At 38.7% G+C, this 13,604-nt stretch overlaps 1 protein-coding gene across 1 annotated transcript in view; it reads right to left on the bottom strand.

Moving 5' to 3' along the window:
* The window catches only part of GC (GC vitamin D binding protein), a 48,273-nt gene extending 34,932 nt beyond the window's left edge, over window positions 1-13,341 (bottom strand). The window contains exon 1 of the mRNA XM_061145226.1: window positions 13,238-13,341. Within this exon, the coding sequence (XP_061001209.1) occupies window positions 13,238-13,295 (58 nt within the window). The 5' untranslated portion in view covers window positions 13,296-13,341. The remainder of the gene's footprint in view (window positions 1-13,237) is intronic.
* Between the last annotated feature and the right edge of the window lie 263 nt (window positions 13,342-13,604).

The raw sequence follows: 13,604 nt of genomic DNA, 5'->3' as shown, positions 1-13,604 counted from the left end.
TGGGCAGGAGAGCAAAACTGGCCTGGAATCATCCTACCTCGTTTTTTGTTTTTGTTTTTGTTTTGAAGTAGGGAGACGTTTATCTAGAAAGCAATAGGCTACCAACAAACAGTAGGATGCCTTTGTGCAGATGCAGACAATTTGAAAATCAAAGGGCCAGAGGGAGCTCTTAAGTTGCCAGATGATGTGAGTGATCACCAGGGATGATGGGGAAAGAGATCTCCGAAGAACTCACAAAAAGAAAGTGTTAACTCTGAACATCTGTAACCAGAGAAAGGAACGCTACCTCACCAAGCTGCCCACTGAATGGGATCTGCTGCTGCTTACCTTTCCTGTTGGCTTCTTTTACCCTCGTGTTAACCCTGGAGGAACTAAAAGCAGCCTAGAGAGTAGGACGAAGAAGAAGAGAACAGGCAGTGGAGTGTGTATGATTCCCTTTGCCACTAAAGGCAGCAAGACTGATATACAAATGACCTGGGGGAGTCAAACTTCCCACTATAATGAATATACAATTTTTAAAAAATTTGCTTTTAACTGAAGGATAAGTGCTTTACAATATTGGTTTGGTTTCTGCCATGTATCAACATGAATTAGCCATAGGTATACATAGGTCCCCTCCCTCTTAAACCTCCCTCTAACCTTCTACCCTTTTCCCCACCCCTTGACAGATGAGTGGATAAAGCTGTGGTCCATACATGCAATGGAATACTGCTGCTGCTGCTAAGTCACTTCAGTTGTGTCTGACTCTGTGCGACCCCATAGACGTCAGAATACTACTCAGCCATAAAAAGGAACACATTTGAATTTACAAATTTTTGATGATTAAACTAACCAGAGATTACCATGACTATTATGAGGTCATTATTTTGAGGTTCAAAAGGAACATAAGACCTTATTTGTATAATCAGAAAAATAAAAACCCTACTTTTAAGTCCCTCCAAGTGGTTGGAAAGAGCTAGTTCCCACTAGCTGGGAATGAGTACTTTGTTGTGGTTGGGGATGTGGATGTGGTGGTTGGGAATGAATACCTTGTTGATGGTGAGACCCATGTTTTCAACATACCTATTACATATAGAGTGGAAGAACACAGGGAAGGCAGTCAATGTTCATCCCTGATTCATCATTCATTCAAGTAAGTCTAGGATATTTCCCAATATTTTGATGCTATATTTTAAAAATAAGTATATAAATGGCCCAGTTCCTATTCTAAATTGTTTTGATGTTTAATAACTCATCCTCTTGGATTTAAATATTGGGAAATCCATCTTGGGTGATATGATGGCAACTACTGGTATGCCTTTTACCACCTACATGTCCTTGCCTCAACTCCACAGAAGAATAAATATACATAACACAGGATAGAAATTCTTCTTATTTTTAAATTGGAATATAGTTAATTTATGATGATGTGTTAGCTTCAGGTGTACAGCAAAGTGAATCAGTTATACATATATTTATTCTTTTTTATTTTTATTTTTTATTTTTTTTTAATTTATTCTTTTTTAGATCATTTTCCCATATAGGCCATTATAGAGTATTGAGTTCTCTGTGCTATACAGTTCTCATTAGTTGCCTATTTTATATCATATATTGCTTACATGTAGAAATTCTTGTTTTATGATTTGGAGTGGAGGTGGTTGTGGTTGGATACTGACTGAAGAAGATTGTTTTTTTCCCTTTTAAAAAGATTCTCTTTAGGATTTGTTTGAATTAATGGTGAAAATGCCTGACTTTGGTGAAAACTGCTCATAGAGGAAGCTTTTGCACCCTAAGTCTTTCAGGTGAACTGTTTAACATGTATATCCAAGGTGAGAAGTCAGAATTGAGGGGCAAAAGCTTTCTTAAGTGTCATTTTGTAATAATGGATTAACTCATCAAAATCACAAAGAAAGTGATTACATAATCAAATATAACATTATCTTGGAAACTAGGACAAGACACTAGGATTGACAATAGCTTTTTATACTCTATTGACTTTCTGATAAACCTTCATATCTAGTACATTTCCTGTAATTTATTAACTTATTTACAAGGTTGGATATTGTCAGTTTCAAAAGGTCAAAATAAAGCAGGAATTTTGTTAATCATTAATGGTATCTGGTGGGACTGAAGATTAGGATGCAGAGGGAAAGATTTTAGGATACAGCTGTCCTCCTATAAGGACAGAAGAGGCAGTATGGGGATGTCAGCAACGTTTGTTATTCCTGGGTAGAGCTGAGAGAAATGGCTGACAGGTTTTAGTTCAATGTGAGAGAATTTTATAGCTGTGGCTAATTAGTAACTGAAATGATGAACAGCTTTTTGAAGTGAGTTTGTTTTTTCCTAGAAATATTCAAATAGAGTTTAAATAGCACTATATTGGGGGCTTCCCCGATAATTTAGTGGGTACATAATTGGCCTGCAATGCAGGAAACACAGGAGACACGGGTACAGTCCCTGGGTTGTGAAGATCCCCTGGAGGAGGAAATGACAATCCACTCCAGTATTCTTGCCTGAAAAATCCCATGGATAGAGGAGGCATGTGGGCTATAGTCCATGGGGTCACCAAGAGTCGGACACAACCGAGTGACTAAGTATGTGTGCATACATACATTATAGATTCCTGGATTTAGTACACAATAGTATCCTCATGATCTTCCAGGTCACTTCTAAAAGTTACAAAATCACCCCTTTTTGAAGTAGTAAGAGTAAGAAATTATATAGAATCTTTTTTCCAAAGCTTATTGTTTCAAGCCACACACAAAAATAGCTGGAATAAGGACTCATTTATCCTCAATGCAAAGGGCTAACTTTGTTTAATAAACTCTCCGTATAAAATTTCAGAGGTCACTTTTGTTTTAATGTGACCACTCAATAAGATGCAAAATGAGGGCCTGCATTAAGTGGGGACACCTCTGAACAGTTAAGGATCTATTTTGTTTTTAGCTTTCCAGATTTCTAACTTCACTAAGGAAGTAGAGTCTCTCAGTGTGTTGGGAATGTGAGTGCATGTGAATGTGGTACAAGTAGACACTACAGATTATCTCTTGTTTAAACAGCTTTAATTAAATCAACTGTGTCTGTACAGACAGCACATTGGAATTCCTGGGTATTTTTAGTTAGAATGCTAACTATTATTAGTAAGAATGACAGAAAACTGAGAAGCTAGATCAACTACACAAGACTTAAAATGGTTTTGGAGCCATGTTTGCTTGGAATATTCAGCCTTGGGCAAGACAGAAGCAAGGAAAAAAGCCCTGAAGAGGCACTGAAGAAATTTAGAATTAAAATATAAGATAAAACTGCTCTTACAAAAGTTACCCGTAGAGGAAGCTGTTACACTGTGTATCTTTTAGGTGGATTACTTTAAATATTTCTGACAAAAAAAAAAAAAATTCGTTTATTCAAAGAGAAGATCTGGAGCTTAACTGGCTAAGTGAGTAGGCTAATCACTTTTTCATTTTCTAAAAAGTAGCAAATGCTGAAGTTAATTTGAAATGCGATTTATTATAAATTGATTCCTTATTCCATGGAATACTGCATAATGTTTTCACACCAGTTGAGCTCACTTTGATTCATATGATTAAACCCTATATCAAATGAATTTCAAATGTCATACTCTGTTCTTTCATGTGTCACGTGGCTAGGAAGAGGACAGTCTGGACTTTGATGCAGCTCTGGTAAATATTGGCATAATCCTGGTGACACTGGAAAATCATTTTCACATCCCGAGTCCTCAGCACTCAATGTTTACAAATGTCCTCAACAGAGTTGCTTTTTGCAGTAGCACGCCCCTTTTCTATCTGTATTGTGAAACATTCTGGTAACTTGTGCCTCATTCTGGGATTCTGAAAACATTTGGTTTACTTTTGGGAAATCTTTACTGCTTCATGCATCTTTCACCTTTCTCAACACAGCTGACAATACTTGTTCATACATGTAACAGACATGTCTTGAAGACTTACTCTACGGCAGGCATTGGGTGCAGTACTGAATATACAATAAAGAGCAAAATGGACATGACCTTGTCCTTGTGGAACTTTTACTCTAGTGGGGGTAGACAAGATGATACCCACTCTGGTGATACAAACTTTAGGATTATTCTGAATGCTTTAACTATTGTTATAATCTTTCTCTAAAACCATATTGATCCTCTAGAAAAGCTGTATAGCGGGAGCTGTGGTTAAAGCCTAAATAACACTGAATTGAATTAAAAAAAAAAAAAACAACAAGCAGGATGCTAGGAACTGTCTTAAGTTGCTATTTTCTTGTTATGTTCTGGAGAATCATGGGCTTTCAGAACTGTTGGGCTTTTACATTTTTGCAGTTTTATTCCTTTGACATTTTTATTTCCATTCTGCACTGACAGACTCATCTATGTCAGAAAAGGTCAATATACTCATGTTTTTGTTTTATTTCTTTAGACTTAAAGAATATAGTTTGTACTATTCATTTGGACTAGTTGGGCTAGATATTCAGAGTAGTGGTTTTAGTTGAGAAATTAAACATTGTTGGGCTAATATAGGAAGTTGCCCTGATTATTGAAATTAAAAAAAAAAAAGTCACAAAAATACTTAGATGTCATGAGAAACACTGTCAATGAAGAAGTGGTAATCAAATTAGTACTTTTCTTTTTTTTTTTTCAGTTTTCTTGGTGGGGTTCATTTCCCTTGATATTTTAAATCATTATTACCTAAACTATTGATTTGGTTTCATACTGATGTTTGCAGGCACGTATGTGGTTTTGAGTTTAAGTCAATGGGCTGAAATTCAGTTCTTTTTAATATTGAACTTAGAGTTCTGCTTGACTTCTATAGACTAATCTAAGAGAAATTAACTGTACCTCTTAGGATGCCATCAGTGGAACATTTCAGATGTTGAAAATTCACAAACAGTAGAAGATAGCAGAGCAATGGGTCAGTTGCCCAGATACTACAAAGTAGAGGATAGCCTCATAGACTCACTCAAATGTGATGTCTTTGGGTTCAACATGGGTGGTAGCCCATATAGATGCTACACTCACCCAAGTCCCAAAGGAGGCATTCTTCCTCCATGCATCTTGTTTCACCTCTCCTTCGCTGCACAAATTGAGCACCTTGTCATCTACAAATGCTTTTGCAGAGGTGAAGATAAGGGAGCAAGTTTCCTTCTTCCACCTTTGGCATGCGTGAGAGTGTTGTCTTTGGTATCCTGACTTGGAAACTTAGAATGCATTACAGGTCTTGGTTTTTAAAACAGCATAAGAATAAATAACATGATAAAGCACCATATAAGAAATTTGAAAGCCACCAGTACTTAAGGAACTGAGGTCTGATGGAAGAGATAAGAATAAGACCACAGCACCAATAGCAGCAATGGTGATCATAGCCATAGAAGACATAGAAACAAAGCATATGAACTCCTAGAATGGAAGGGAGCCTTTAGAAAGACTTGTGGAAGGAGCTATCACTTGAAGTGGACCACAGATGATGGGCAGGATGTTAACAGAGATAAATGAGTTGGGGGAGGAATTTTAAGTAGAGAGAACAACATGAAAAAAATATCTAAAGTTAGAAAATCAGTCATAGCTAGAGAACGAGTAATCCAATAAAACTGAAGTGAGCAACTTAAATACTAGAAAAAGTGATCATCAAAGTTTTACTTTTTTTTTTTTTTTTAAAGATAATGGGTATCTATTGAAATGCATTCACGTACAGGCATGAACTCAGAGTTGTATTCAAGGAAGAGTAATCTTAGGATCTAAGTGAAATAATACCTTGTTATTAAGGCTGTTCTATGAAATATGTTAATCTATGTAAAACTATATAGCATATCTCCTGCCTAATGTGGACTGTAAGGGGATCAAACCAGTCAATCCTAAAGGAAATCAACCCTGAATGTTCATTGGAAGGACTGATGCTGAAGCTACAATACTTTGGCCACCTAATGCGAAGAGCCAACTCATTGGAAAAGATCCTGATGTTGGGAAAGATTGAAGGCAGGAGGAAAAGGGGGCAACAGAGGATGAGATAGTTGGATGGCACCACCGAGTCAATGAACATGAATTTGAACAAACTCCAGGAGATAATGAAGGACAAGGGAAGCCTGGCATGCTGCAGTCCATGGGTCGCAAAGAGTCAGATGTAACTGAGCAACTGAACAACAACAAAATGTGGTTAAAACTCAATGAATATTAGCAGTTCTTCTCATGGTAAAAATCCACTGACAGTACATAGTACAAGATGCAATTTATATGCCTTGTGATAAGGATCTCATGTAACTCACTGCAGTCCTTCTCTCCGGTGGCAGGCTAAATTATTTTCTGGTCTGAGGAAAATGGTAGAAAAGGTAAAAACCAAACTCCTAGGAATCAGGGAATTGAGTTAACATGTACCCCAGTTACCTCCTGGCCAACTCCCCCTGGATGTGGTCAGTAAAACTGTAATCTATCAAAAGTGAGACGTTTTCACTCATTGATTCTTTTCCTTTGGGAAGTCCCAGCCTGTCATAGGGCCCGGAAACCTACAGTGTTATATTTCTATTGCTATGGTAATAAATTACCACATAATAGGGTTTCCCTGGTGGCTCAGACGATAAAGCGTCTGCCTACAATGCGGGAGACCCGGGTTTGATCCCTGGGTCGGGAAGATCCTCTGGAGAAGGAAATGGCAACCCACTCCAGTACTCTTGCCTGGAAAATCCCATGGATGGAGGAGCATGGTAGGCTACAGTCCATGGGGTCGCAGAGAGTCAGACACGACTGAGTGACTTCACTCACTCTTCACTCACTCACCACACACTTACTGCCTAATATTTCTGTTGGGTAGTCTGACACAGATCTCACAGGCTAAAATCAAGGTGTCAGCAGGGCTTTGTTCTTCTGGAGGCTCTAGTTCAGTTCAGTTGCTCAGTTGTATCTGACTCTTTGTGACCCCATGGACTGCAGCATGCCAGGCTTCCCTGTCCAACACCAACTCCCAGAGCTTGGTCAAACTCATGTCCATTGAGTCGGTAATGCCATCCAACCATCTCATCCTCTGTTGTCCCCTTCAGCTCCTTCAATCTTTCCCAGAATCAGGGTCTTTTCCAATGAGTCAGTTCTTCACATCCATTCTTTGGTGGCCAAAATATTGTAGTTTCAGCATCAGTCCTTCCAATGAATATTCAGGACTGATTTCCTTTAGGATGGACTGGTTGGATCTCCTTGCAGTCCAAGGGACTCTCAAGAGTCTTCTCCAACACCACAGTTCAAAAGCATCAATTCTTTGGTGCTCAGCTTTCTTTATAGTCCAATTCTCACATCCATACATGACTACTGAAAAAACCATATCTTTGACTAGGTGGGCCTTTGTTAGCAAAGTAATGTCTCTGCTTTTTAATATGCTGTCTATGTTGGTCATAAATTTTCTTCCAAGGAGCAAGCGTCTTTTAATTTCATATCTGCAGTCACCATCTGCAAGTGATTTTGGAGCCCCCCAAAATAAAGTCTCTCACTGTTTTCATTGTTTCCCCATCTATTTGCCATGAAGTGATGGGACTGGATGCCATGATCTTAGATTTCTGAATGTTGAGTTTTAAACCAACTTTTTCCCTCTCCTCTTTCACTTCCATCAAGAGGCTCTTTAGTTCTTCTTCACTTTCTGCCATAAGGGTGGTGTCATCTGCATATCTGAGGTTATTGATATCTCTCCTGGCAATCTTGATTCCAGCTTGTGTTTCATCCAGCCCAGCATTTTGCATAATGTACTCTGCATATAAGTTAAATAAGCAGTGTGACAATATACAGACTTGACATACTCCTTTCCCGATTTGGAACCAGTCTGTTGTTCCATGTCCAGTTCAAACTGTCACTTCTTGACCTGCATACAGATTTCCCAGGAGGCAGGTCAGGTGGCCTGGTATTCCTACTGCTTTAAGAATTCTCTTTGCTTTGGAGGCTCTAGGGGAGAATCCATTTCCTTGCCTGCTCCAGCCTCTAGACACCTATGCTTCTGGACTCAAGAGCCCCTTCCTCCATTTTCAAAACTGGCAACTTTGTACCTCTCTGTGCCTTTTTTCCTTAGCACTATCTTCCTCTGACAGATTCTCTTGTTTCTCTCTTGTGATTGCATTGGCCCCACTCAGATAATACTTTCTGTGTTTTTCTATTTTAAGAAGAGCTGATTGGCAACCTTTATTCTACCTGCAACCTTAATTCCCCTTTGTGATGTAAGCTAGCATATTTTCAGGTTCCAGGCATACTGATGTTGACATTTTTGGAGGACGCTCTTTCTGCCTACCATACATGTTAATATTTAAACCTGAGATTTTACCCGCCATCAAGTGACTCCAAACAGAGACCAGAATTGGTGTGGATTTGTATAAGACAGTCTGATTCCTAGAATCCCACTAGCCAGCTATGCATGTTCACCCCTATATTTCATTGTTGTTTTTCAGTCGCTAAGTTGTCTCTAATTCTTTGTGACCCCATGGACTCTAACACTCCAGGCTCCTCTGTCCTCAACTATCTCCTGGAGTTTGCTCAAATTTATGTCCATTCCATCAGTATCATTTCAGTAGCCTCTCAATAGTGATTCTACTTTGCATATAATTCAGTTTTGAATTCTACTTACCACATTATGTCAAATTTTGCTTTGTTTTATAGTTTGGATTGTTTGGGGAAGTGATGGGAGGTAGGGTTTTGGTTAGGGAAGCCACTACAGTAGCTGGGTAAAGGGGAGCGAGAACCTGTACGAGGAGAATATAAGGAAATGGAACTGTAGTTGTAAAGAACCTGCCTGCCAATACAGGAGACATAAGAGGTGCGGGTTTGGGCCCTGGGTCAGGAGGATCCCCTGGAGGAGGGCATGGCAACCCACTCCAGTATTCTTGCCTGGAGAAGCCCATGGACAGAGCAACCTGGTGGGCTACAGTCCATAGAGTCACAAAGAGTTGGACGTGACTGGGAAGCAACTTAGCATGCAGATAAAAGAGGGAGTGTTCCCAGGTGTTGAGAACTAGATCTATGCAGACAAAAGGGAACACTGAGGAGGCTCTGTGCAAGGCTGATGTATTTCAGGGCTAAAATTTATAGAATATGAAAGTGACTGAATATAGATTAACAAATGGATACAGTAAAATCCAACAATGCTCTGCAAGACTGAATGTAGATGGCTTAGAGGTGATAGTGCCCTAAAAATAAGGAAGTTTAGAAGGCAGAGCCGGTTTCATGGAATAGGGATGAACTGAGGTTTGGATCAGTTGTGGATGACCTTGGTGGACAGAATGAATTTCACTTACTTCCCCCTAAATCAGTGTTAATGACTGGTTCTCTCTTATACCTGTCCTAAGATTAGTTAAAAACTGTTTCAGCTACATGTCTCATGAGAGGCAGTGAAGCAATGATTGTGAGCGTTGCCTTTGTAAACCCACTGAATTGATGTAAAATTCTGATTTCGCCAGTTACTAGCTCAGTTACTTTGGATAAGTTACTTACCCCCTCTTTTCCTCAATTTCTCCATTTATAAAATGGGTATAATAGCACTGAGCTCATCATGGTGTTGCAAGGATGAAGCAAATGTATCTAAAAGATTTAAGCTGACACATTGTAAATTATTAGCTATTTTATTCAGTGCATAAAATCTAGTGTCAGTGTTTTGTAATGAAAATAACAAAAGACTTAAAACTTACTCCTTCCAGGGTATCTGTGATGTGTCCTAGTTGACATTTCTTGTTGTTGCTGTTTAGTCTCTAAATCATGTCTGATTCTTTTACTATCCCATGGACTGCAGCCCACAGGCTCCTTTGTCCATAGAATTCTCCAGGCAAGAATACTAGACTGAGTTGCCGTTTCCTTCTCCAGGGGATCTTCCTGGCCCGGGGATTAAACATACATATCCTGCATTGGCAGGTGGATTCTTTACCACTGAGCCACCAGGAAAGCCCCTTAATTTTCCTTAAATACTCAAAGCTATCTTATGAGGTAGGTACTCTAATAACCTTAATTTTGTGATTTTACAGACAAAAAAGTCTACTAAATGTACTATATGGCAAGTAGTGTTCTAAAACTGAGAATTCCATCCGGGAACAAAAAGTCCTTGATTTCATGGAGTTTACATCCTACATCTTACTTTCATTACAAAAAAAACCAAATGAACAGCTGGTGATAAGATGATGAGTCCTAAAAACGAAAGGAAACTGAGACTAAGACGGGGTAAGGGGATAGAGAAAAATGTAGTGGGTTCTCTTGGTAGGTAGGTTGGTCAGGGAAGCCTTCTCTATATGTGAACTTGGAGCAGACAGGGGCGGATCCATGTGAAGTGACTATAGATACTAGAGGGAGGCCATGCAGTTCCTTTTTAATGATTTCAACTTCTTCCTATAGAGATCAACCTTGTGACCTTTTAAAGTGTGTGTACACACCCCCATAGCCCACCTGTGATGGTGAGTTCATACCTGGCATTTCACTTGACAACAATGAAGCATAACTTTGGTATTGATGTCCAATGAGGTTGACATTGCTCTTGATGATCGAGTTTAGATACTTCTCTGACTTCAGTTCTTCCTCCTTTCCCTTATCATCTAAGCCTCTTTAAGCTTTTACTTGGGCTGCTTTGTGAACTTAGATCAGGTCCTATTTGTTCCTAGTCTAGGACATTTGCACCTGGCTTCCTTCTGCTTGAAACATACTTATGGATATTTACATAGCTGTCTTCTTTTCATCATGTAGATCTCAAATCCCGTGTCACCTCCTCAGTCACCATTATGTTTGCTTTGCAGAGATAATATATAGACATATCTGGGAAATTAGAATATCTACTTGCTTTAAATTGCTTCTCTTTAGCATTCTGTATGTATGTAGCATTCTGTATGTTCCTGAATCAAACTTAGGACAGATTTGTTTTTCACATGGCTACTGAAGAAGTGATGGTCAATTTGTAGAAAAGAGAAACAGAATGATTCGGTGGTTGATAGGAAGACTGGGTTAAACCATATTGTCTTAGGACTGTTTTGACAGGTAACTGGGAGAAAGGAAAATACAGCTTACCCAGCAACCCGAGGGAAATTTACTTTGTTCTTGCTGTTTGATATCATGTTTAATTAAATTATGCTGAGAATGAAATGCTTAAAGCAAAAGGAAAATGTTCTTGCCGACAGCTCTTATAAACAGCAGTGGTTTGTTTCTTGTAGCATTATTTCTGTGGTGATTGTGAGGCTGTGTCAGTAGTCTTCTTGCTTGTTTCTTGGAAGGGGGAAAGATACAATTTGGATTAGTGCTTTATCCAGTTTTGAATACAGAAGCCAAGTGGAGGCAATTGGTGGACATAATTTTCTTGTCACTCACAGGGTAGCTAAAGTGGATATTATATCATTTAGATTTAGCATATTTGGTAAGCCCTTCTCTCACAAGATGTATACAAGGGCTTGTGAGCTGAATCCCCAGTGCCATTTGATATTCGAGGATGGGCCTGACTGGAGCTAATGTTCATATTGTATACATTTTGGAGCTGATGTTTTCCAGAGACTATTTCTATAGGATATAGGCATTTTAGGAAAGAGCCCATATGTCTGGGAAACTCTGGGTTAAATCTTCTTGTTTTGTTGTCCTATGAGTTCTGAGAAATCAAAAACATTTATCATAAACCAGCTAAGAAGGACAAATATATGGCTTATTTCTTAAATATGTTTGGATATAGAAACTTCTTTCTGAAATGAGGGACATACACCTTGGAAAAGGGGTTCTAGATAAATGATGTGGGTGATCAGTCAACTCTCAAGAACTAGACAGAGAGAACTGCAACCCTAACCAATCCTCCAGCATCTAAAATTCCTCTCAATTCCTTTACTGTGTACACTTTCTGCCAGTAGTGAGCACACCTAGCTTTCAGGTAAATCATTGACTTGGTATTTGGATTGTGGTCAGGTGTTATAGAACCAAGGACTGATGGCTCAGGACTACAGTCACCAAATATTGGCCATTTATTAGGTAGATAATTGTATTTTATGTCTCAGGCATCACCATCTGAGCTATGGCTCATAGTTAACCAAATTCATTGTGAAGTTCAGTTCAAGGGAGATGGCTTGAAGTTTTTAGCATCCATTATATCATGGGCTGAGAGAATTTTAAAAGATGTTGAAATAGAGGTTGCAGAATTACTGGTATTCTCCAAAGCACTGTAACTGTTTGAAGTCAATCCAGTGTATCCTTACTGAGTCAGTAGAACAAAATGGCACATTCTGGCATTCACATGTAGTCCCAGGACTTAACCATTACTGGACTTTCTGTGTTGTGAAGATCCAGATCTGGAACTAGTTCAGGAGGACTTTCCAGGCTCAGATCTGCCCCAGGGAAACCCTGGGAAAAGGAATAGGCTTTCAGGGTTCCTTGGGACCTGGGCTATTCAGAGGTCTTGTCACACACATGAATAAGACAAAATTTAAAAATAATTTGAATGACGAAGATTTTTTTCTAAAAAAGTGAATGTAAAAAAACAATAAAGGCAGGAGTAAGGTTATTCTTGTCACAGTTAATAACTGATTCCTGGGGTGCACACATTTTATTCCACTGGTTAAATGTTGTTCATATGAATTCTAACACATGACTTGGGTAAAGTTGTTAACTGGCAGCACTACATGAAAATTTTAACTTTTCAAAGCAGGATGAATGCAGCTTCCTTTTATAAGCATTAAAGAATCACCCAGAAAGTAAACTGAGACAGATTATGAATTTTTGCCACTTGGGAAATTGCCACAAAGTTGTATATTGCTCAAAGATGAAGACATTAGTTGATAAATGAACTTAATGAGAAATATAGCTCAAAGATCTTAATAGTCATATTTTATAGCTGTTAAGTTCTTTTATGTGAGATATTTTAGAAACTATAATGTGACTTCAAATATTACATAATAGAGGATTCCTTGAAGAAGTTAAAAAAAAAAACTCTGTTGACTTCATGCATCATTGATATGGTATTTTGTGCTCTCAATGGCAGTGAGAGACAAAGCTTAGTGATGGATCACAGCCTCCCTCTGCATTCCCTTTTAACAAATAAAAACATTCTAATTTTGAACCATTTTCTTAGATCTTGGTTATTAAGAAAGCGGGGAAAGATAAATGACAAATCATATAGCTTTTCTTTCTTCCATGAGATTCTACTTGGCTCTCCTATTAGAAAACTATATGTCACATCTGAGTTTAAGCTTAACCCACTTTTGTTCTTCCCTCTCTCCCTCTTTTAAATGGTAACAAAATTAGACTAGTGAGAGTTCTTGCAAATGGTCACTGCCCTGGAAATCTTACCTCTCTCTAGAGCATGCACAAAGGCTACAGCAAGGAGGAAAACCAGGATCCTCTTCATTTTTCTGCCACCACTCCTGGATCGCCTCCTTCTCCTGTAGGTTAACCCGTTGAAAAAAAATGGAAGCCCAAAGTGACCAATTCCCTTTTACTAAGATTCCGGGCTATGCACTAATCAATTATTAATCTCTACACAGAAGCAAGGGTAGTCATCCTTGGGCCACAAGAGATAAAGTATCATCAATCAAAGCAAATAGACAAGCTGGAGAAAATGTAGTGGAAAATCTAGGAGACGTTAATCATTAACTTTGTCAAACTGCAAAAGAATCAGGATACATATAGTTACCCCACACCACCCCCGCCATTGCTG

This window comes from Dama dama, chromosome 6, assembly GCF_033118175.1.
Source record: "Dama dama isolate Ldn47 chromosome 6, ASM3311817v1, whole genome shotgun sequence".
In the NCBI taxonomy this organism is placed as follows: Eukaryota; Metazoa; Chordata; class Mammalia; order Artiodactyla; family Cervidae; genus Dama; species Dama dama.
This window is presented reverse-complemented; position numbering and strand designations above follow the sequence as displayed.